The following is a 24811-nucleotide window of genomic DNA, read 5'->3' on the forward strand; positions in this document are numbered from 1 at the left end:
CAGTCACCTAATTGCAGTAGTTTTGAATTACCAGGAGGCTAGTGACTAGAATGTAGTGTCGTTGTGACCACAGGCTCTCAAGCTTGGCTCTCCTCCTAAGTACTCAGCAGTAGCTCTTCAGCAGCAGCATCCTATGAGGTGCTGAAAAATGTCCAGAAAAAAGCACCCACCCCTCCATATTCATTAGCAAGCATGACACCAGGCATATGGCCAGTTTGAATGGTATCAGGAAGGCATATGGAAAGATTTTTTTTTTCCTCCAACAGGCTTTAGAACTTCAAAGGGATCGTTTGTTTGATTATCATTACATCAGTCAATCACCCAACATCTTTGACCCCTTACAATTTGCCAGGCACTGTGCCTGGCTCTCAGAGGAATAAAAGTTAATAAGACATAGCCCTCGTCTCCAAGGATTGAAATTCAACAGATATAACAAAATACCTAACAAAATAATTACCCACAGCAGTCATGAATAGTGGTAATGATGGCTGTTTTTGAAAATCTAAGAAAAGAGAGTATAGGTCAAAATCATCAAGGATGTCTTCACAGGGAAGATGAGGTTGGAACAGAATGATCTTGGGGTCTGGATTTATTTTGAGATGGGAATTAGGGAGCAATTGTATGAACAAAGCTTTTTCTGGGAATGTTCCTAGAAAAGTGGGCAATAAGAATGCCAATAAGATTGGTAAGATTAGTTAGGAAATCATTGCTTAGTCATATATTTGACAGCATTCATTTATACTTGCTATCGGTGAGGCATCATACTAGAAGCTGGATATCAAGCAATGAACAGACAGACCAAGTTTTTGTCCCCATAGAGCTTACCCTTTAGAGAGGAAGCCAATGCGTAGAGATGTCAATGCATAAGCAGTAATTCTAAAACGCACGGTGCTATGAAGGCAATATTCTTCTACAGGAAGTGGAGGAACCTAACCCAGGTGCCCTGGGGATGAGCACACCAAGAAGAGATACTTATTACACTGAAAGCTGATGGATGACAAGGATCCAGCCACTAAAAGTGTTGAGCAGAAGTTCATTCCAAGTAAAGACAGTAGAATACAAGAAGGCCAGAGGAAAGCAAGAGTATGGCATATTACACATAAGAGGAAGCCAGTGAAGCTGATTGCATGGTCTTAGTGATAACATTTTTTACTTACTTCTGATCATGGGTTATGTACAATTCTTGACATTTTATTTTATTTTATTTTTTTTAATTTTTTATTCCTTTATTTCTCATGTGTTCCCCATCCTGAACCCTCCTCCCTCCTCCCTCCCCATACCATCCCTCTGGGTCGTCCCAGTGCACCAGCCCCAAGCATCCAGCATCGTGCATTGAACCTGGACTGGCATCTCGTTTCAGACATGACATTTCACATGTTTCAATGCCATTCTCCCAAATCTTCCCACCCTCTCCCTCTCCCACAGAGTCCATAAGCCTGTTCTATACATCAGTGTCTCTTTTGCTGTCTCGTATACAGGGTTATCGTTACCATCTTTCTAAATTCCATATATATGCGTTAGTATTCTGTATTGGTGTTTTTCCTTCTGGCTTACTTCACTCTGTATAATAGGCTCCAGTTTCATCCACCTCATTAGAACTGATTCAAATTGGTAATTAGTTTGTCAGTGTTGATTCTTACATATTTTTATAAATTAATTTGATAAGAAGTCAAGGCAATGAATACTGTCTTGATCATCCAGAATTTTAAAAAGTGTTATCAGTATACATTTATTTTCAAAAAATTAGATGCTTTGCACATAGAAGAGTTGGAAAACTCTATGGTATCAATATTTACGAGAATTATTACCTTTGGGTAATATAAATAAGATATTGATGAAGCAAAAAATAAGTTTTAGTTCAAATTATAATGTACACTTTCTGTGTAATAAGAGATACAAGTGCTAGTGATATATTAATTCTTACAATATTGAAAAATGATCATAATGTAGATCAAATCTGTTATTATAATAGTGTTCTGTGATATGTGAAAATAGTAGTGATATTACAGAATACAGTAAAATCCAGACTAGGCAAAGATCTAAAGCAGTTTAGACGGCCAACATCTTAAGCAGCTGACCTTAGGAATACAAAAGCAACTTTTTTTTTCAAAAGCAACATTTTAAAAATTGTGTGAGTGTACATTTGTGTGGTGTGTATGTGTAAAGAGTTTCTTGACTCAACCTCAGATCTAAAAGTTAAAATAATGTCAATATTAATGTTTTGGAAGAATTAATCCAGAGCATTCTAATATATTAACACCCTCCAAATCATTTTGTATATATACTAAAACTATTAATATGAAGAGGAATTTTTAAAACTTTCATTGGATTCTTACCCTTTCATTCTTTTATTTGTGATGATAATACTTGGAGGTTAAGAAATTAGATGACAAGAGTTGAACTTTATAGTCTACCTTTTATTTAAAATGTTGAAAACTTTCATGAATTAAACCTCTTACTGCCCTGGGAAATCATAAAATGCACTCTAATTCCTGCAGCGCCTCCTGCCACGTTCTATGCTGGACAGACATTTAGTTCTATTTTAAGTCCTATTTAAAATCTATTTATGTATAAAACAATTTAGATTCTCTGGGCATGTCTAAAATGCAAGCACTCTGGTACAAGATTGTGGAGTATTAATACCCTGCCAACTTGGGTCTTATTCAAATTATATTGAATCAGTTTGTGATTCTTTGATTTATTATCTATAGTTAGATTATCCCTATTTTTTTAAAATAGGAAGTCACACTTATTAGCATATGCATACACATAGAAAAATGAAGTGTAAAACTATGACAAGGTGCTCTAAATCTTGTAGCATCTGAAACTTTTAATGTTATACTTGCCATTTTTATTTTACTCCATATGGTTTATCTTAACCATGAACACATTAAATGGATTCCATTGTGTTAAATGGTATTTTCAGTGTGGATAAGGGTGGAACTGTATGAGGACATTCTTTGGGAGGTGGGGCTGTTGTAGGGTTCTGTTTTATTTTGTTGACAGTAATATATGGTCCTGTGATTACCAGAATCTTTTTTTGGTGATGTCATGTGGGAAAGTTAGCATTTATTCTTCTTTAACATTTTACTAGATCTTTAGAGTCTTCTAAAACAAGCATTCACTACTTAGTAGTTAAGCATTCCCTCTCTTTGTTTGTTTAATTAATATATTGATCGGAACCAAATCTATAGGATCAAGCTTATTGAGACAGACTATCTGTGCCTCTTTCAAGAGATCGTTGCTCCGTTCCACACTTTTCAGTAAATAAAATATGGACAAAACTGAAACATGTGGAGACTGAAGCATCCATTAAAGACTTTGGCAATAGCACCTTAAAGATATTTCAGAAATAATTCCGCTTTATTACTTCTTCTGGGCCATTGCATATAACGAGGGTTTTAAAAAGACCAAATACAGCTCTCTGATTTCCATTTAATGGAAGAAGTAATAAAGTTTAATTGTATACTTGAGCACAGGGCATCATTTCCAGTACATCTGATCAATAATTCATCGATTGCCTTTGGCTCAAAGTAATATTTGAAAGAAACTGCAGCCAGTGGGAGCTTATCTAGCTGTAGCCTCATCATCTCTATTAATTATGCTTTTCCCGGATTTGATCATTAGGCTACCAAGGTGACAGCAGATGGCGAGCAAACTGGGCAGGATGCTGAGAGGACTAACGTGAGAGCAGACTCCGTGGGAGCATTCATTAAGGCCTTGGCCCAGGACGCAGAAGGTATCGGAACAGTCGTGACTGAATCACTGTTTCTCCCAACAGGAAAATAGAAAAGGAAAGACCAAGGAAGACTGGAATTTCTCTAATAAGAGCTGGCCTTTCTAAATTTGAGGGTTGCGTTTCTAAAAAGTATTTTAATCAAGATATCCTAGGGCATTATCAGTTGAGAATCTATGGCTTTCAGTGTTCGATTTGTAACAACAGTCAGTGAATTAGGAATTATGAGTGCATACCAGCAATACATTGAATGCTTTCCTTTGGGAATGCTCTGATTCTTGAGGAATATTGTGATCAAATATGATTAAATCAGTTAATGGGCAACTTCTCCTCTGCTATGGTGGTGTTTTTGTATTCAAAACTATTTAAAAGATTCTTGATTTTTTAAAAAAAATTAATCATTCTGCTCAGTACCTTACAGCAGTACTTTAATTTCTCAAAATGACTTTTAAATACTTGGTTCTGGTTTTTAATGAACATCTGTTGCTTGGGATTTGGATGTACTGCCTTACCAGCAGCTGTACTGCATTTAGTCCACGATTCTCTAGGAGTTAGCTGTTGGCATCCACCAATCTGATTTGAGAATCAAAGTGGAAGCCATTTTGGGGCAAAAACTCAAATTAAGCAACTCAAAGAAAAGAGATAGTACAAAAAAAAATCCCTCAAAAAAAAAAACAAAACAACAGTAGTTCTTAAATTTGCATGTGTTCCCACCCCCCACTCCCCACCAAAAAAAAAAAAAAGAAGGAAAAAATCCCATTGCAGACAGAGAGGGTTCGCTCTATCTGAATACCTGAAGATGTTAGTACTCTAGGAGCTTTCCTTTTGCTTCCATCTTATCTCAAACATTAAGCAGCCTATTCTGGGATCTCATCTTCATTGTTTCAATCGAACACTGCTATGTAAGAATAAATCCTAATAATACATGTTTTCCATAGACTCCAGTATCAGCACTGCCTACCTCTCTAGGCTGCGCCCTCTATCTCCCAGTTTGTGCATACCACAGATACACCAGCAGGGGGCAGAGTGGAGACAGTATTTAACCCCGGCTTGGCTCACCATCCAGTCTATCAAAGAAAAGGGTTATGTGTCATGGAAGATGTCTTCCACTCCCTAAATTTGTCTATCAGTCAGGGGATCTTATTGTGTCTGTCCAAATGGGATACCTTTTCCTAGTTCCTGTAACATGCCATGTGGATGGCTGTGATCCTGTACCTGAAGACAATGTGACCGTTACTCTCTTCTTCCAGCAGGTCCTAATAAAGATGATAACAAAAATGATAATCACAGCTCTTTATAAAACAGAATCCAGCTGTTAAAATTTCGTGAAAATTCAAATTTGTGTATGTCAGAGTTAAGCTAAATCATTTATGCTATATATTTATATATATATTTATGTATATTTATAAATATATATATTTATATTTATTTATATAAAACAAATATATATAATATTTTTATATTTATAAAAATATTATATATATATATATATAAAACAAGCTTGGACATTTAGGGGATTTAAAAAGAAGAAAACTCACTAAAAGCTTTAAGTGTGTTATATACAACATACCTATACCTTTTTTCCCTCTAGAAACCATAACAACAGTGGATAATCATCAGTATTTTCAGTTTTTATTAGTGGTAATAAATTGCTGTGGGAAAAGTGAATACTTCAGCATGACATTCGTTTATTTCAGTTTTCTTTTTAGATAGATGAAATACTTTACTCATCCTATATTCCATTATAAGTCTATATAGAAATCAACTTCTATTAATCTAAGGCATTCTTATCTCTTATAAAGTCTACTTTGTGCTCACTTCTGACTCAATCAATAAAATGAATAAACTACATTTTATTCCACACACTATTAGAATTAATGAGTGAGGGTATATAAAACCAGTAGCATATGTTCTGATATGTAATAGGACTTAAGAAATGCTGGACAGCTTTCTTTCCTGTTCCTCAGGTCACAATAGTATTAGCCATTCATGATAAACTTACCCGTTACAGGTTATTTTTCTCAGGTTCAGCATGAAAAATAGCTTTGTTTCTCCTGAGGAACTAATTTATTTGGCTTGTATGTTACAGGTACTGTATACCTCTTAAGTACCTCTTTTGATCCTGATGATTTGGCCACGAAGATGCTTAACACTAGCTTTAGGATCCACTGGACATTACAGCATGCCTTTCTGTCTAGTCACTCTTTGCCTGAAATACATTAACATTTTTACCTTTGCCCCATCTCCTTTTATCTTTATCTTGTTTTAAAGATATTTTAACCTACATTCCCTTTGTAATAAGGTAGAAAAGATAATGAAATTGAAAGATGTGCTTATATTGCAAGTATTTTTAATACCGTTGAAAATACACTGAAGTGATAGTGAATATCTTGGAATAATAGACACTACATAACACATTTATCTTAAATGTAAAAGTCCTCGTAAAAGTTCCAAATTCCATATATAGGAGTAATGGAGCAAGTAGACATCTATAAAAATAATACTTGCTTTCTTAATATAGCATCATTTTGCTAAAGCAGTATTTGTGTACCCTAATGATTTCTTCTGGTTGCTTGCACATTGCTTTAATTTAAAAGAAATTATATAATCCATATTTTCCTTTTCTCCATCATTCTTTTTGCACCACATTCTTCTCTGTAGAAATTTAACTTTGAGATTAGACTTTAAGAGAAATAGTGTAATTGTATCTCACATTCTGTGCTTCCTGATAACACCTAGGACCAGGACCTAAATTCAATCAAATTTCCAAAAACATCTTTAAGCAAAACTCATTTATATGTTCATTGAATAATGAAAAAAACATACAGCCTTATCAGGTTTAGAAAGGGGGAATTTTCCATTTCACTTAAGGAAATAATGTGAATGCAAAGAATGTCAGTGGTTACTTACATGCTACAAGTGATTAAAATCAATTGTACATATAGGTGTGCACTCAGACCATACGATGGGGCTGTATTATTGGTAGAATGATGTCTACTACCATCTTTCTTGAAATCTAAAAATGGGAACGTTCTTACATTTAATCACCCAACATTCTGGCATGACTCCCACATAGTCTGTTGGACCAAGGTGCATTCTAATCAATAGTCCATGGTCACCATGATTCCTTAAAAATTACATGTCCAGGGTGATGTCTTACTAATCACAGTAGTAGAATCTTGAGAAGGTTCTTTGTCATACATCAAGGGATGACTATGAAGCAGACAGCCAGAAAGAGGCACCCTCATTAACTTCTAGGAATAGCTCCTGAGCAATGATTTCTACCGCAGGGCTAAGACTGGCCATATTTGTTCTTTAAAACACCTGATTCAGATTGTTCGATAGATTTTAAACTATGACTATCAGAAATAACAGGCTAATTGCAGCAACGTTTTAATCAAAGACATTTATCATTAAAAAAGAATTAGAAAGATGCATTTTGGAAAGGGTAGAAGTAGAGACTGAAACTCAGTTTCTGCCACTAACCTAAGATACTCAAACTCTAGGTGCATCAAAAATTCCTGGAGGGCTTGTGAAAACACAAATTGTTGGACCGCACCCTAGAATTTTTGACCCAATAGATCAGTGATGGGACCTGAGAATCTGCATTTCCGATGATCCCAGGTGATGGATCTGACGTTGTTCATTTGAGGACCACATCTCAGAACCACAGTGCTAACCCGGCACTCCTGCCGCTGGTCTCCTGGCCTAACTATGTGTACTTGTTTCAGAAGGTCTGTTCATACCATCTTTGACAAACTCTGACCAGTATTAATCAGAAAAGTTTCTCCAAGAATAGAAAAGAGATTTGAAAATTCTGTAGATCTTAAAGAGGTCTTAGGATACAGTCTTGAATGATAGAACATGGTCTCTTGGTCAGCCCATAGCCTTTATTCTGGGGATTGTCTTTGGGACTATTATAGGCATAAGGGCTCAGCAGACCAAAGAGTTAAAAAAAAAAAAAAAAAACTGTCTTCAATTTGCTAAATTAATGCTCCATAGAACACACTTAGAACACACTTCAGGAAAAGTTGGTCTAAAACTAAGGTAGTACTGTGTACATGTTTCAATGCACCAATTTTTCAAACTTTTATTTGACAGAAAATTCTTTTTTCAAATGAAATCTTGCCCAGAACATCAACCTATAAAATAGATTCTTGGCAGAATAGACATCATTTGTAGAATACCTGAAGTGCCTGGAGAATCCTAAGATTCCAAAGAGCACCGTTTAAAACCCCATTTAGTGCATAATAAACACAGATTCACAGGATGGCTGTTATTGCTGAAAGGTATCTTTGAGCCCTAATGTATAATACCGTCCCTAGGCTGGGGCCCCTTTCCTCTTTCCTTTGCACGAATCGACACAGAACTGTGTGGAAGTGCAAGGGCAGTTTCATTTTCAGAGATATCATCACAGATAGTGTTTCTCTACTCCAGGTTTTAAAATTGCAACTGGTTGTGCCTGATCAGCAATGCAGACTTTGTATTTCCAGCTTCCAAGTATTAATGCTACATGTCACATTTTTTACTGTCTTACCTGAAGAGAGTTTGAGCCACTTAAAAAGTAGAAACACTGTGTTTTAATTACTGTGTCCCCCTAAAAGCAACATAATATGGAGAAATATGCCACATTTCCTTGTTTCTTATGGATTGGTGTAGCAACTGCCTCTCTTTCTCAGCAGGAACACTCATGACAAACAGCGTTTCTCTTGGAGATGGTTGAGAAGAGCAGATGCTGGCTGCCACTTTTATATGCAGCATTTTGTTTGCTAATTTGCAAAATTTGTTTTACCCCCTGCAGCTGTAAATGAAAAAGCTGTAAAACTAAATGAAACTCTAGGAACTAAAGACAAGGCCTTTGAGAGAAATTTGCAAGAGCTTCAGAATGAGATTGATCAGATGATGACAGAACTGAGGAGGAAAAATCTAGACACACAAAAGGAAGTTGCTGAAGATGAGTTGGTGTGAGTAGAAGCTCTGTTATTTTTTCATTTGATAAACTGAACTTTCTAAATTGTTGGTTTGAGTTTTCTAAATTTTCCATCACACGTATCAGTAGGAGATACTTTTTTTTATGCTCTCTATTTTTCATCTACTTAGTTATAATTTATCTTGCTCTGAAGTGGATCAAAGGCATGTTTATTCCTATATATAAATAATCAAGTAAATTATCTTTTTTCTTTTGGTGCTGTCCCTTCTGCAATTGGGCTTTCCAGGTGGCACTAGTGGTAAAGAACCCACCTGCCAATGCAGGATACATAAGAAATGTGGGTTTGATCCCTATGTCGAAAAGGTCCATGGAGAAGGGAATGGCAACACACTCCAGTGTTTTACCTGGAGATCCCAGGTAGCCTGGTGGGCTACAGTAGCCCGTGCTGCTGCTGCTGCTGCTAAGTCCCCTCAGTCGTGTCTGACTCTGTGCGACCCCATAGACGGCAGCCCACCAGGCCCTGCCGTCCCTGGGATTCTCCAGGCAAGAACACTGGAGTGGGTTGCCATTTCCTCCTCCAATGCAGGAAAGTGAAAAGTGAAAGTGAAAGTGAAGTCGTGTCCGACCCTCAGCGACCCCATGGACTGCAGCCTACCAGGCTCCTCCATCCATGGGATTTTCCAGGCAAGAGTACTGGAGTGGGGTGCCATTGCCTTCTCCCACAGTAGCCCATAGGGTCACAGAATTAGACACTAAGGCAATGGCACCCCACTCCAGTACTCTTGCCTGGAAAATCCCATGGATGGAGGAGCCTAGTAGGCTGCAGTCCATGGGGTCGCTGAGAGTCGGACACGACTGAGCGACTTCACTTTCACTTTTCACTTTCATGCATTGGAGGAGGAAATGGCAACCCACTCCAGTGTTCTTGCCTGGAGAATCCCAGGGACGGCAGGGCCTGGTGGGCTGCCGTCTATGGGGTCGCACAGAGTCAGACAGGACTGAAGGGACTTAGCAGCAGCAGTGACTTAGGATGCACACTTCTTCAATTAGGCTAGTGGGCTTGCTTTATTAATTTCCTGTATTAGGGGCTTTAAAACTGTTGATTTTGTTTTAATGAAAATATTTTTGGATAAATAAAGTTATGAATTTAGCAAGTCATCCTGTACATTTTGTCATCTTGGGAAATATTGAATAGAACTGTCAAATAATACGTACTAATACTATGAAATAAAGGTTGAGGATTTGAGGTTATGAATAATGATAGTGATTTTACTAATGCCAATGAATGCCAATGGTTGTATACTCAATAAAAAGTACATTTTTACATGTACAGTTAACTACAAAGTGATGGTCTAATTAATAATCAAATAAAATCTACTAAACTAGCAACATTAGCAACACCTGAAAACTTGTTAGAAAAACAAATTATCCAACCCCATCCTAGACCTACTCAATTAGAAACTTTTGGGATGGGGCCCAGCAATCCGTTTGACAAGTGCTTCAGGGGATTATCATGCCTGCTAGTTTGAGAACTACTGTTTTTCAAGTATTTAGCCTTTCTTAAAGGGCTCAAACAGGATCACTTTAGAAAAACCATTAAGTTGAATCCAGGAAACTCCTAGAACTCAGTTCAAAGGAAAAGAAAAGTAGATCAAAATTATACTAGCATGTCAACAGTATGGCATTATATTGTTTCTAACCAAATATATCAATATTCACATCTTGTATTCAAAGAAACAGAAAAAATATCTCATGGTTAATCATATTTTATTTTTGGTATATAATATACATGATAAAACTGATTTCATCAGCCAGATTTTGAGAATAGCATGAGTTCCTTTCCAAATGATAATGTTATGTTATTAATAAAAGTACAGTGTGTGATTTTTTGTGCTTTAATTTTAAATGTTCTTGCCACTTTTCAGCTATCAGTTTTCAACTTGATTTAGCACACAGTCTGCTTTAAATATTGTCATGTTTTTCCATACTTCTAATGTTAGTATCTCTTTGTAACACTGAGGCAGTGACAGGGGCTTATTGTCTCTTGTTGGGGTGGGGTGTTTACAGAGCTGCAGAAGGCCTTCTGAAGAAAGTGAAGAAGTTGTTTGGAGAGTCCCGGGGGAAAAACGAGGAAATGGAGAAGGATCTCCGGGAGAAACTGGCAGACTATGAAAGCAAGGTTGATGATGCTTGGGACCTACTGAGAGAAGCCACAGATAAAATCAGAGAAGCTAATCTCTTATCTGCAGAAAACCAGAAAAATATGACGGCTTTGGAGGTGAGTCCTAGAGTTCTTTCATCTGAATCTGGGAGTGTGGTGTAGGGGTCTGACCATGGCCAGGTAAGTCAAGTGGATGTAAGTTGATGCGTGTTTATGAGATCAAGTTTGACAACTCTGAAAGAAGACTTGTAAGAAGCAGGACAGAGAATGATCCTTCCTTTGTTTTTTAAATTAATCATCACTGCCCATATAATCAAGTAAAATTTAGATAACTTACACTATTTAAAAATTTTAAGAACAGTGTGATACAGTGGAATGAGATCTTTGTTGGAAGTCAGGGGTCCTTGGTCTTAATGATAACTGTGCCACTAACTAGAATACAAGCCTGAGCAAGTCAAAGTCCCAAAGCACCAGTCTCTCAACTGGACAGTGCGTGCATTATACTAGAGTATGTCTAGGGTTTCTTCAAATACCACTACCTTGATTTTACAATCTACCCAACATAACCCATGAGCCATGGTTTAGACATGGGCTGCCATAAGTCACAAAAGTGTCAAGAATTTTCTAATGGAAAGTGTAGTGAAAGTAAAAGTGTTAGTCACTCAGTTGTGTCTGACTCTTTGCAACCCCCATGGACTGTAGCCCACCAGGCTCCTCTGTCCAAGGAATTCTCCAGGCAAGAATACTGGAGTGGGTAGCCATTCCTTTCTCCAGGGGATCTTCCTGACCCACAGATCAAACCCAGGTCTCCTTCATTGCATTATCTTCTGATAGCCACAAGGAAATGTGAGCATAAAAGAGACAGCTAAGAGACCAGAACTTGGGAACATTTAGTTTCTCTTCTTCTTTGCAACACGGTCTATGAAAATGATACTTTATAATCAGTTCAAGTCTGAGTTCTTTTCTGTCCTTTTCCTCAGCCAAGAGATAGTTCTCTCCTCATGTCTATGTATGGCAAGAATCATCACAATATTGTCCAATTAAAATAAATTAATTTTAAAAAAAGAAATGATAGGCAGTTTCTGCCTTTTTTAGAGCACTAATGAAGCTGGAACTAAAACAGATCCTTCCAGTCATTTCTTCCTCTCTCCCTCCCTCCCTTCTTTCCTCCCTTCCTTCTCTCTTCCCTTCCTTCCTTCGCTCATTCCTCTCTTTCTCTCTCATTTATTTCTTAATATTTAAGGAGTGACTTCAGTACTTATGCTGGCACAAACCTGTGTGTGTGTGTGTGTGTGTGTGTGTGTGTGTGTGAAGTCACTTCAGTTGTATCCTACTCTGTGTGATCCTATGGACTGTAGCCCGCCAGGCTCCTCTGTCCATGGGATTCTCCAGGTAAGAATACTGGGGTGGGTTCCCATTTCCTATTCCAGGGGATCTTCCTGACCCAGGGGTCAAACCCACATCTCATGTCTCCTGCATTGGCAGGAGGGTTCTTTACCACTAGCACCATCTGGGAAGCACAGACCTGTACTTGGCATTTAAAAAAATAGCTTCCTCGACAGAAACAAACTTACCATTGTTCTTTTCAAATATTTGACCCCAATAGATCTGAAGACAGTGGCAGACCTTTTTCTCTTCTAACATAAAATTTTATCTTCAGCTCTGAGTACTCTGTGGCATTTGTTATGCTCTCAAAACTGTTTGTGGAATGACAGTTGAATAAAGAAAAAGTCTGCATGTTTTGTCTATTCATTTTTCTCCATTTTCCTTTGGATTAAGAAGTAACAGGATGAATTAATTTTTAAAAGAATTTTTTTTTTTTCCTGGGTCCCTCTCCTGGGACTTAGCCTTGTCATTTTGATGGAGGATTGAGGAGACTCACTGATGTATCTAATCTTAACCAATTTGGAGTCTACTGACATGCTGGCAGTATTAAAGAAAAAGCACCGTCTTGTTAAGCAGGCTGCTGGACCGCCTTTCTATCACAGGCTCCTGCATGATTCATCTTCCTCAGTGACACACCAGTGATGTAACTTACCCGGAGGTACACCGCTCCATTTTATGGCATCAGTTTAAGAAATTAAAATTACCTATGTGGAAAGTATAATAAGCATTTGGGAAGTATTTCAAGAAGAGTTATAGTGGCACAGTAAATGGTGCTTTTAGCTATTCCTTCATTTTAGTGATGTTTAAAACCAAGAGCCATCATTCTTGGGTACCTCTGGAGATGCCTGGAGCTTATGTAGTCAGTATTTAAGTGTAAGTGGTCCTTTTTGTATTTTCATTTTATATTCCATGCTTAACGAAAGGCTTGTTTAAAACTTACTAGAGTAAATAGATAAAGTGACTACATTAACATGAGTAAGACACAGCTTATTTAAAGCTGCTTGCCAAGGCTGATTAAGGTTGATTGCCAAGGTTGATACTAGACTGGCCAATAAAGAATCACCTGGATATTTTACTAAAGAGAGGGGTGCCCTGAGCATCCACCCAGAAACCGAGTTACCTGGTCTGAGGTGTGGTCCAGAATCCATATTCTAGAACATTCCCTGTGTTAATGCAATTTGCGATAGGTTTAAGAAGAGTTGATAGGTTGTATCCATTAGATTGAGTAATTAGTTGTAATTTAAATAAATGACTTTATTGAGACTGTGCCCACAAAAAGGTGATGCAATTAAGACCCAAGGCATTTTTTTATAAGAAAATAAGCATTTAATTTTTACTGTGTAAAAACATTTATCAAGCCCCTACTAAGTTCAAGGAATGTACTAAACAAAAACTGAGTGTATCAAACACTGATACACTCATGGTGTGATGCTTGGAACAGCAGCATTAGCATCACCTAGGCGCTTGTTAATAATATAGGTTCTCAGGTCCCCCCAAATCTATCAACTCAGAAACTTGGAGTTGGAGCCCAGCACCTGTGTTTTTCAAATCCCACCAATGATACAGATGAGGCTTCCCTGGTGGCTCAGAGGTTAAAGCGTCTGCCTGCAATGCGGGAGACCTGGGTTCGATCCCTGGGTCAGGAAGATTCCCCTGGAGAAGGAAATGGCACCCCACTCCAGTATTCTTGCCTGGAGATACCGTGGACAGAGGAGCCTGGTGGGCTAAACAGTCCACCGGGTTCACAAAGAGTCGGACACGACTGAGCGACTTCACTTTCACTTTCTAATGATACAGATGCAGCCTTAAGCTTGAAAGTCACTGATGTTTATATCATGAATAAAACACCATCTCTGATGACTTCCAGTGACTTGTACTTAGTGCGAGATCCACTCAATTTAACTAATCTGTGCCCTACAGAAGTTCTGTTGGAGGTTTGTGAAGGAAGGGCATCAAAATCACACCTGGATTTAGGAAGGGCTTGGAGCCTGATAGGCTACAGTCCATGGGGTCCCAAAGAGTTGGACACGACTGAGCAACTTCACTTTCACTTTCATGGACCAGACACATGTGCTAAGTCGTGAAGCATAAGCTCTAATTGGTCAAAGTAGAAGAGGAAGAACATTCCAGAAATAGGAAAATAAATGCAAACACACAGAGGGGAAAAAGGGAAGACCCTTGGAGAAATGTCAGTGATGTGATAGGACTAGAAAGACTGCTTGTGAACTAGTGAGTGGACAGAAAGCCAACAAAGGCAGGGGGTCCAGAACTTGAGTTATAAGAGAACTGCATTCTGAGACTGAGCTAAGGAATTTGGTTTTGTCCTGTATTAGAAGCAATTGAAATATTGGAGTCATGGGTTAAAATTTTATTTTGGGGACTTTCTGAGTGGTTCATATAAACTCAAATATTGGTTTTGTATTGAAAATATTATGAAATTATTATGAAAATATTAAGGCTAGGAAAGCAGGCAGGAATAATATACAATTAGATGCCTACCATTATCAAGGTGCTGTTGGTAACCAGGGTGTTTGAGACTAAATAGAAATGATTCCTGGCCTCAGAGAACTTACAAATTCCTAAAAATTCAGGCATTCTAACCTTTCACTGGGCTTCCCTATAGCTCAGATGGTAAAGAATCTGCCTGCAGTGCCAGAGACTTGGGTTCGATCCCTGGGTCGGGAAGATATACTGGAGAAGGGAATGCAACCTACTCCAGTATTCTTGCCTGGAGAATCCCATGGACAGTGGAACCTGGGTCACAGTCCATGGGGTCTCAAAGAGTCAGACATGATGCACTGTGATTAGTACGAGCTGAGAGAATCAAACACTAAAATGAGGGCATCACAGAAGCTGATAGAAATGATGGGACTGCATGAGCAGAAACACAGAGCTCCCAAAGTATGATCTCAGGAAGTGTCAAATGGAGCAGTAACAATCATTTGTAAGCTTCATAAAAATCTGTAGCAGAAGATGGCTCTGGAAATGGCCCGGTTCATAGAAGACTTTGAAAGCAACCTTCTAGAACAGCACAGGGCTAGAAGGCCATTTCCAGCAATGGAAAAAAGGTGAAGGAGACTGTGGGCTGAGGGGCAAAAAAGATGAGCAATTCAATTCAGCAAAGTAACGTGTATTGAGCATTCTGTCCCCAAAGGTACCATTATAACCTGGAACAGGAAGGATTTTGCGAGAAGTAAAGAATGAGTTGCTAGATAAAAATAGACGGGGAGATAGCTTTTGTAGCTTCTTAATCCACCCCTCAAAAAACCCCAGCAAAAACAAAAAGTTTTGAACTTACAAAGCTCTGGAATGAATTAAGATCTAATTAGAAGTTAAAAGTAGAAATATAACAACTTTATTGTCTAATGAGAGTCACTTAACAATATACTTGTGGTATATACTGGGAGAATTTGCTTGTGAAGTTGCTCTGCTGTGTCCAGCTCTTTGCAACCCCATAGACTGTAGACTGCCAGGGTCCTCCATCCATGGGATTCTCTAGGCAAGAATCCTGGAGTGGGTTGCCATTTCCTTCTCCAGGGGATCTTCCCAACCAAGGGATCAAACCCAGGTCTCCCACACTGCCGGCAGACTCTACCATCTGAGCCACCAGGGAAGCCTGGGAGAAAAATTCTCTCTAATCACAAACCCTGTTTTTGCTCCTCAAATGCTCAAAGCTTCCTATCTTAAGTATTTTATATCCTACATCCTTTTCTATCTATTCCCTCTCTTTATTTATTTTTATAGCACTCATTGTTAAAAATATGTTACACATTAACTTATTCATTTTTACCCTCCAGCCAAGCCATGAACAATGTGTTTTCTGGCCTGCTGTATCTCCAGGACTGAGAACAGTGTTGGGCACAAAGACAGAATAGAAATGTTCTCTCTCAGTGAATAAAGTATCATAAAGCAAACACAAATAAATGTTATATCAATACTTTGATCAATATTTAGGCGCTCCAGATAGATCCATCTTTCCTTGATGTAAAACTAGATTTCATTAGTGTCTAATCTGAAGTTAGCCACCACTGAAATTGCCTTAATCCCTAGATCATTCCTGCTTCAGTGTGATTAAAAACACATTGTGATCTTTGCAGAACAATGGGTTCCCTAAAGTAACTCAAATAGAGCTTTTATAATGGATTCTTTACCAGCTGAGCTACCAGGGAAGCCCAGAAAGATTCTAATTCACTGCTTAATTGAAAACAAGATGAATGGAGCTCTTCACCTCACATATGGGTGGAAATAATCTCCCTTCTATCGATACAGCATTTTAAGTTACCTTGATTCATAAATACAAACAAACCATGCTGAAGAAAGTTTCCTGAGTGTCTGTCTGCCCGTGGTCAACTTGAAATCGGTTTCTATAAAAGCTAAGGGCTAGAATTCATAGTTGTGGAAAAGAATGTCAGAACTTGAAAAATAAGATATGACTTATAACCATCAGCACTACCTCTCTATTTGTTGTTCATGAAGGGAAATTGAAATTTCTCTGATTTAGCCGGGGTGGGGAGTAGTTGAATGAAACAGAAGTCACAAGTGCAAACAAAACTATTTATTGAGGAAACTCGTCTAGGTACTGGAGATAGAGTGATACAAAGATTGTTTAAAGAAATTTATATTATAGTAAGAAAGTCACTAAACCAATAAATAAGTATATAATATGATCATAAACTGGAGCATGGGCTAATATACATAATAAGTAATATGTTCTCAGCATATTGCTTGATGAATTCAATGTTACCCTTCGTCCACTAGGTACAAGAAAGACTAGGCCAGTAGGCTCAAGAGACTATACATTTCATCCCATACTTATGCATGCACGTTGTAATGAATTGGTATTAATCATTGTCATTAAATAACTTGTACTTTTAGCAGCTCTTAGAAGAACCAATCAAGATGATTCAAGCTATATAAAAAATAAAATATGATTATTTATGTTTCTATCATTTATGGCCACTCTATAAATATAATTCAGATAAATGAGTGCTAGGAAAAAGAAAATAAGGTAATTATAATAGTTGACAATTCTGTCGTGTTTACTGTGTGCTAGGCTGTATTCCAAGCCAATTTCTCTCAAATTTTATTGTGTATATCAGTCACCTGGGATTCTTGTTAAATACAGATTCCAAGTTGGTAGTTCCCAAAAAGGCACTAAGATTGTGCATTTCTAAGAAGCTTCCAGGTGATGCCGATTCTGCTGGTCGCTGGGCCATATTTTGAGTACTGAGGGAATATACATTTTATATGAGGCTAAATGAAGGAGGTTTCCTCCAAGGCAGGGAATTGGGGAAGGGAAAATGGTGAAGGAAAGGCTCAGAGGCAGAAATAAGATGTGTATACCGGCAGCAAATTGAAGTGATTGGTGAAGAGGTAGAGAAAGCAGGGTGTGAAATTAGCACTGTCCCAGTGCAAATAAATGTGGTTTCCACAATTGGAAAGTCAGTGCTGTCACAGCTGAAGACCCAGACTCTATCCTTAGGTAGCTGTGGTTGTTGTTTAGTTGCTACATCCTGTCTGACTCTTTTGCCACCCCATGGACTGTAGCCTGCCAGGTCCCTCTGTCAATGGGATTTCCCAGGCAAGAATACTGGAGTAAACCGTTTCCTACCTACTCCAGGGCATCTTAACCCACCAGAGATCGAACCCATGTCTCCTAAGTTGGCAGGCAGATTCTTTACCACTGAGCCACCGGGGAAGCCCATCCTTAGGTAGACTGGGATTCACATCTTAACTACACTGTGTGACCTTGGTAAATCACTTCACTTGTAGAATTTTCTATTCAGTTAAAAGATGATAAACACAGGACCTATAGAGCTAATGTAGAATTAAGTGAGAAAAGCTTATAAACTACCTGGCCCATATTGAAATTTAAATGAATATATAAACAAGCATTATTATTTATCTCAAAAGGCATAGATGGCAAGGCTTAAATTTATAATCGATGCAGTTAAATCCACAGGTAGAAAAAGATGATTGAAAGAATGAGTCAGAAACAGAAAGAAAAAGAAGGCAAAAGTATACTCCAAATGGAGAAATAGCACCATTTCTTTCCCGTTGATTTTACTCTTCTAGACTAGGAATGAGTTTCATGTGGTTTCAAGACAAGCTATCAGTTTCAAAGAAAAATTAGAGTCTGCTCTCTTTTTATGGAACAGTCCATTAAGTTTATTCTTCCATGTGCGAGTTTCTCTTTTTTTTTTTTGAAAAGTACATCCCCTCAGTTCCTTTTAAAATCTCACTTCTTCCAGTTTTTATAGAACTCCCATAGAATAAATCTGCTCACATTTGTGCTCACAAAATATTCATTTGGACACAGATTCTGGAATTTAATGTGTAGTTCCAATGTAATTCAGCATACTTCCACACGCTTGGTAATACATATTCAGCACTTACATTTCAGTTAAAATGGATGTCCATCTTGCTTTAAAAATCTTTTTTCATTCCTCAGCTACCATCACATCAGCCACCATTCTCTTGTATGACTTTCTCACAATAGGAGAAAGAAAGCACCTGTACAGATATTTAAAATAAAGTAAGGCTCAAAGGGTTGGCTGGGTAGTTTTTATCATTCTCATGTAATCTCATAGTCAACATGACATATCTTGATTGCAAAGCCTTGATCAGACAGCTCAGGAAAGCCAGGAATACAGGGCTAGATAGGGTTTTCCCAAAAGGACATTTTGATGTTTTGTTTATGCTGTCTTACAGAAAAAGAAGGAGGCTATAGAAAGTGGCAAACGACAAACTGAGAACACTTTAAAAGAAGGCAATGACATACTCGATGAAGCCAGTCGTCTTGTAGATGAAATCAACTCAGTTATAGTCGTGAGTATTTTATGAAACCCAAAGTTAAACGATGATAATGATGCAAGTGCTCTTGAATAGGAACCAGTGAGAAATTCAGTAGTATAAGCAAATATTGTTACTTTCTTTTGAGTGTAAAGTTGTTTTTGTCTCATTCTATTGTGACCATGCCCACCCATTGGTAACAATTAGAACTTCACGTTATTCTCTCAGTAATGAGGGTACTCACACACTCACACTGACCTGTATTTTCTTTCACAGTGATGAAGGGCATTTGTCGTTCCTAGTACAGAACTTACAATCTGCTTCAGTATTCATATAACGTTAGTTAAACGAGAAATGTAAAGCTACAAACAGACTTTCAACATGCTGTCTCATTCAGTAGATGCTAATATATGATGACATATGGTAATAGAAGTGCAAATAGTCTAAAAGATCCTAATGACTATCATTTATGCATTTAGACCTATGAAGTAGCATTTTTTTTAAAAAAAGATTGTTAGGTTCTTCTTGGTATAAATTCCCTTCACATATTTTCTAATCTCTTTCATTGAATAATAGCTTTTATTCTCTATTCTTTTTTTTTTTTTTTGCTAGGTTAGTAAATTTTAAGTGTTCTAAAAACCTAAGCATGTGTAATTATATCTCCAAGAGACGTTAATAAATTAGAGGAAGCTGGATTCACTTATTTAAAATGCCTTCTTTTCTCTACATATCAGTACGTTGAAGACATTCAAACTAAATTGCCACCCATGTCCAAGGATCTGAAAGATAAAATAGATGACCTCTCCCAAAAAATAAAGGACAGGAAGCTGGCTGAGAAGGTGTCCCAGGCTGAGAGCCATGCAGCTCAGTTAAATGATTCATCTGCTGTCCTTGATGGGTATGTCATTTGTGGTTGGAAATGTCTATGTATCTTGACACTTGTCCAAAAGTTTTGACTAACAGAAATGGTTGAGAGTTGCTTTCAAATCTTGATTTTTGTAATTATTAACATACAAACTGCATGGCCTTTCTGTGGAAAAGCCTAATTAGAAGGGTGTAGACAAAGCTCTACTGGAGCAGCATCAAAAGTCTGAGTTAAAAGTGAATTCAAATATTGCATGGTGAGGAGCGAACATTGCCTTAGGCTACACTTAGAAAAAATATTTTGTTCTTTATTAGAGAGCACAGCAGTGCTCTTATTAGCATTTTAAATAGTAATATATAAACACACATTCTGCTCCAAATTTCAGTTTTATAATTTTAATGAAATCAAACTATTTATTGTTAAAGGGCTGGCTTTTGAAAACGTGGTTGCATTGGTTCAGTTCAGTTCAGTTGCTCAGTCTTGTCAGACTCTCTGCAACCCCATGGACTGCAACACACCAGGCCTCCCTGTCCATTACCAACTCCTGGAGTTTACTCAAATTCCTGTCCATTGAGTCAGTGATGCCATCCAACCATCTCATCCTCTGTTAAACCTGTCTCCTCCCTCCTTCAATCTTTTCCAGCATCAGGGTCTTTTCAAATGAGTCAGTTCTTCACATCAGGTGGCCAAAGTATTGGAGTTTCACTTTCAGCATCAGTCCTTCCAATGAATATTCAGGACTGATTGCCTTTAGGATGGACTGGTTGGATCTCCTTGCAGTCCAAGGGACTCTCAAGAGTCTTCTCCAACACCACAGTTCAAAAGCATCAATTCTTCAGTGCTCAGCCTTCTTTATAGTCCAACTCTCACATCCATACATGACTACTGGAAAAACCATAGATGGACCTTTGTTGGCAAAGTAATGTCTCTGCTTTTTAATATGCTGTCTAGGTTGGTCATAGCTTTTCTTCCAAGGAGCAAGCATCTTTTAATTTCATGGCTGCAGTCACCATCTGCAGTGATTTTGAAGCCCCCCAAAATGAAGTCTCTCACTGTTCCTGCTGTTTTCCCATCTATTTGCCATGAAGTAATGGGACCAAATGCCATGACCTTAGTTTTCTGAATGTTGAATTTTAAGCCAACTTTTTTACTCTCCTCTTTCTCTTTCATCAAGAGGCTCTTTAGTTCTTCTTCGCTTTCTGCCGTAAGTGTGGTGTCATCTGCATATCTGAGGTTATTGATATTTCTCCTGGCAATCTTGATTCCAGCTTGTGCTTTATCCACCCCAGCATTTCTCATGAAGTACCCTGCATATAAGTTAAATAAGCAGGATGACAGTATACAGCCTTGATGCTCTCCTTTCCTGATTTGGAACGAGTCTGTTGTTCCATGTCCAGTTCTAACTGTTGCTTCTTGACCTGCATACAGATTTCTCAGGAGGCAGGTCAGGTGGTCTGGCTTCCCATCTCTTTCAAGAATTTTCCACAGTTTGTTGTGATCCACACAGTCAAAGGCTTTGGCATAGTCAATAAAGCAGAAGTAGATGTTTTTCTGGAATTCTCTTGCTTTTTCAATGATCCAATGGATGTTGGCAATTTGATCTCTGGTTCCTCTGCCTTTTCTAAATCCAGCTTGAACATCTAGAAGTTCACAGTTCGCATACTGTTGAAGCCTGGCTTGGAGAATTTGAGCATGCCTTTGCTATTGTGTGAGATGAGTGCAGTTGTGCAGTAGTTTGAACATTCTTTGGCATTGCCTTCTTTTGGATTGGAATGAAAACTGGTGATTCCATACATAGCCTTTAAGTCTTTTTTTTTTTCCCTTTCAAACTCCATGAAGGCACTACTATTTCAGTACTGCCCTGTGAAATAATAGCTTATTATAACTGTTATTCTTATATGTTTCCATGGGGAGATGGGCCACTAGTGAGGTGTGTTTGACTGGTAAACAGCCTTCTCAATATAACTGGTTTGCTTCCCCTACAATTTGGGGATTGTCATAATAAAATAGGTGTATTAACCCCAAGAATAATTTTCATAAGTAAATCTGGATTTAATATACTCCATGTGAAAGGTTTTGTTTCAAAACTTAATATTCTTGATACAAAGGAAAATATTAATGTTTGAAGACCCTGGGAAAAATTCATATATAATTCATTTTATTATAACAGTTCTAGCTTGGTTATTTAGGAATATGAGTTTAAACTGAAAGCTACAATATAATACAATTAGTAGATACCTCACTATGATTTGGGATTATCATTATTATATTGGCCATGATCATTTGGAAGCCTTATTTGTTATAAGTAAGTTCTTCAAATATTCTTCATTTGAGTACCAACTACTCTGATATTCTCTTTTTGGATAATCCCTTCAGAATCCTTGATGAGGCTAAAAACATCTCCTTCAATGCCACTGCAGCCTTCAACGCTTACAGCAACATTAAGGACTATATTGACGAAGCTGAGAAAATTGCCAAAGAAGCCAAAGTTCTTGCACACGAAGCCACAGAACTGGTAAGAAACAAATAGTGCTATGTACTGAGGTGAACCTTTTCAAGTAAGTTTCTAAACTAAATTTCTCAAACTTAAATAAGCTCTGGAAAATCCTGGCAAATTAGAATATTAGTTTTAAATTATTTTCAAAGGCTCCTTTTAAATTTTATCCAAAATAAATTCTCAATGTGCTGTAATCATAGCAGAACTCTTCTCAGTTACATACTACTTTCCACCACTAATAAGAGTTGTATTATTATCCCAGATGACAAATAGGTTTGTGCCACCAACTCATAAGGAGAAGGCAATGGCACCCCACTCCAGTACTCTTGCCTGGAAAATCCCATGGACGGAAGGCCTGGTGGGCTGTAGTCCATGGGGTCGCTAAGAGTCGGACATGACTGAGCGACTTCACTTTCACTTTTCACTTTCATGCATTGGAGAAGGAAATGGCAACCCACTCCAGTGTTCTTGCCTGGAGAATCCCAGGGACGGGGGAGCCTGGTGGGCTGCCGTCTATGGGGTCGCACAGAGTCAGACGTGACTGAAGCAACTTAGCAGCAGCAGCAACCAACTCATAAAGGAAAATAGCCAAACATAAGACTCTGAAGAGGAAAATTTATAACAATTATTCCATATGTCTTCAATAAGAAAGTGCTTTGGATATTAACACCATTGCTTATAGTCACATAATTTAATTCTATATAAAGTTTAATAATGTGCACATTTTACAAAACATGCCAAATCATATACTTCTAAACTATTATACTATTTTTATCAGTTGAAATATTTACCTTCAAAGCTACTTTTGGCTTCTGTCATTGTTCAAAATAAATTTTCAATTAATATTTTAGAGTTTGGGGGTTCTAGGTATAGCACATTATCTGAGTATCTTCAACAGTGACAAATTTTTTTCCTTTACATGTAGAGCAACATTTTGTAAACAGGTTATGTTTGGTAAACCTTGGCGATACATTTTAGGTCAGCTTTCATTTCACAGGAATCACACAGTTAGTTAAAATGTTCAGAACTATCACTTATTCCTTTGGCTTCACACAAAATCCTCCAAATACATCAGAACTTCAGGAGAAAAGAACCCTTCCTGGACATTTGACTGTGAATGACATATGCAGAAATAATGGGTGTTGAAGAAACAAATCAGTATTTGCTTTGGTATTTAGCACAAATGCTTTCTTCGATTTCAGAGATAGTAGAGGTATTTGCCACATACTTAGACGGTTATTTTATGGTCATAGTGAAAACATCATATTCCATCAGCAATTACTACTGTTTGGTTTCTCTGGGATGACTTTACTAATACCGTGTGTTTTGTTTATTTCTTATTCAAAGTCATGACATAATTATTACAAAAACTTACCTATGTTCAGTTATCCTTTCAAAATGAACCATTTTTCATATCTATTTGAAGATCCTAATCTTCAATTTCACCATTTTCATCTGACCTAAGTCTTATTGGATGGCCATTTTCAGCATCTAGGACAGTGCCTGACAAATCATAGGCCTGCGTGAGTGAATGCACGTCACTCTAATTGACATTTTTCATGCCTGTTTACAACATTTTTTAAAAAAATCTCAATATTATCACTGCTTTATTTTTATAAACTTTGTGCATTTTATGGTAAAGAGCTGTTTATTTTCACCCAAATTTGCTACCATCACTTCTGATAGCTTATGGTGAAAGGTGTCGGATTCTTGATCTCTGAAGAAGATTTAGCTTCCAGGGACCAGGGACCAGCCTTGATCACTCAAGAGCTTTTGTGTAGCAGAGTTTCATTAAAGTGAAAAAGGGCCAGAGAAAGCTTCTGACATAGACATCAGAAGGGGACGGAGAGTGCCCCCCTCACTAGTGTTAACAAGGGAGTTATATACTTTTTTAATTAGTTATTACAATAAATCAGAAGAATGCCTCAAGGTTGTAACAATTTTACCAGACCCACTCCCACAATTTACATTTTAGGATAGCATGATTAGAACTTAACAATAGAAAGATCCTATCAGACCAGATCCCATAATATACATTCTAAAGATATCAGGATTAGTCAGAAGGTTTTCAGGAAGGAGAAACTGTCCTCAAGGAGGATACATTGTTGTTATATAATCTTTAGTACAGAGTTTAAACTGAGTTGTTTGTTGTGTAATCATCAGTTCCAAGCTTAAAGAAAAAACTTTATGTGACTAAGACTAAGGAATGTAGAGGGAAAAAAAGGTATTTGTCCTTTCCTCCTCCTTGAGAGTTCCAGACCCCTGTCTTGACTTCCAGAGCCCCAGATCCCTTTCTCATCCTCAGGGACTCCAGACTTCTTATCAACCTGCCTAGGAATTGACTCTCTCATTTCCCCCACCCCCCACTTTTCTTTTAGGAAAATTATGTTGCCAAGGGAAAGGGGCATTGTTTTCATTCCATAATCACTTCCTGCTGTTGAGGG

The 24811-nt window shown here is 37.8% G+C and overlaps 1 protein-coding gene across 2 annotated transcripts in view; it reads left to right on the top strand.

Annotated features, from left to right (window-relative positions):
• Positions 1–24811, top strand: part of LAMA2 (laminin subunit alpha 2) — a 694677-nt gene that overhangs the window by 539402 nt on the left and 130464 nt on the right. For both annotated transcript variants that reach the window (XM_070795552.1, XM_070795553.1), the window contains exons 35-40: positions 3628–3739; positions 8538–8700; positions 10734–10944; positions 18925–19041; positions 19740–19903; positions 22247–22385. In XM_070795552.1, coding sequence (XP_070651653.1) covers positions 3628–3739; positions 8538–8700; positions 10734–10944; positions 18925–19041; positions 19740–19903; positions 22247–22385 — 906 coding nt within the window. The remainder of the gene's footprint in view (positions 1–3627; positions 3740–8537; positions 8701–10733; positions 10945–18924; positions 19042–19739; positions 19904–22246; positions 22386–24811) is intronic.

The sequence above is a fragment of the Bos indicus genome, chromosome 9 (genome assembly GCF_029378745.1).
Source record: "Bos indicus isolate NIAB-ARS_2022 breed Sahiwal x Tharparkar chromosome 9, NIAB-ARS_B.indTharparkar_mat_pri_1.0, whole genome shotgun sequence".
Lineage (NCBI taxonomy): Eukaryota > Metazoa > Chordata > Mammalia > Artiodactyla > Bovidae > Bos > Bos indicus.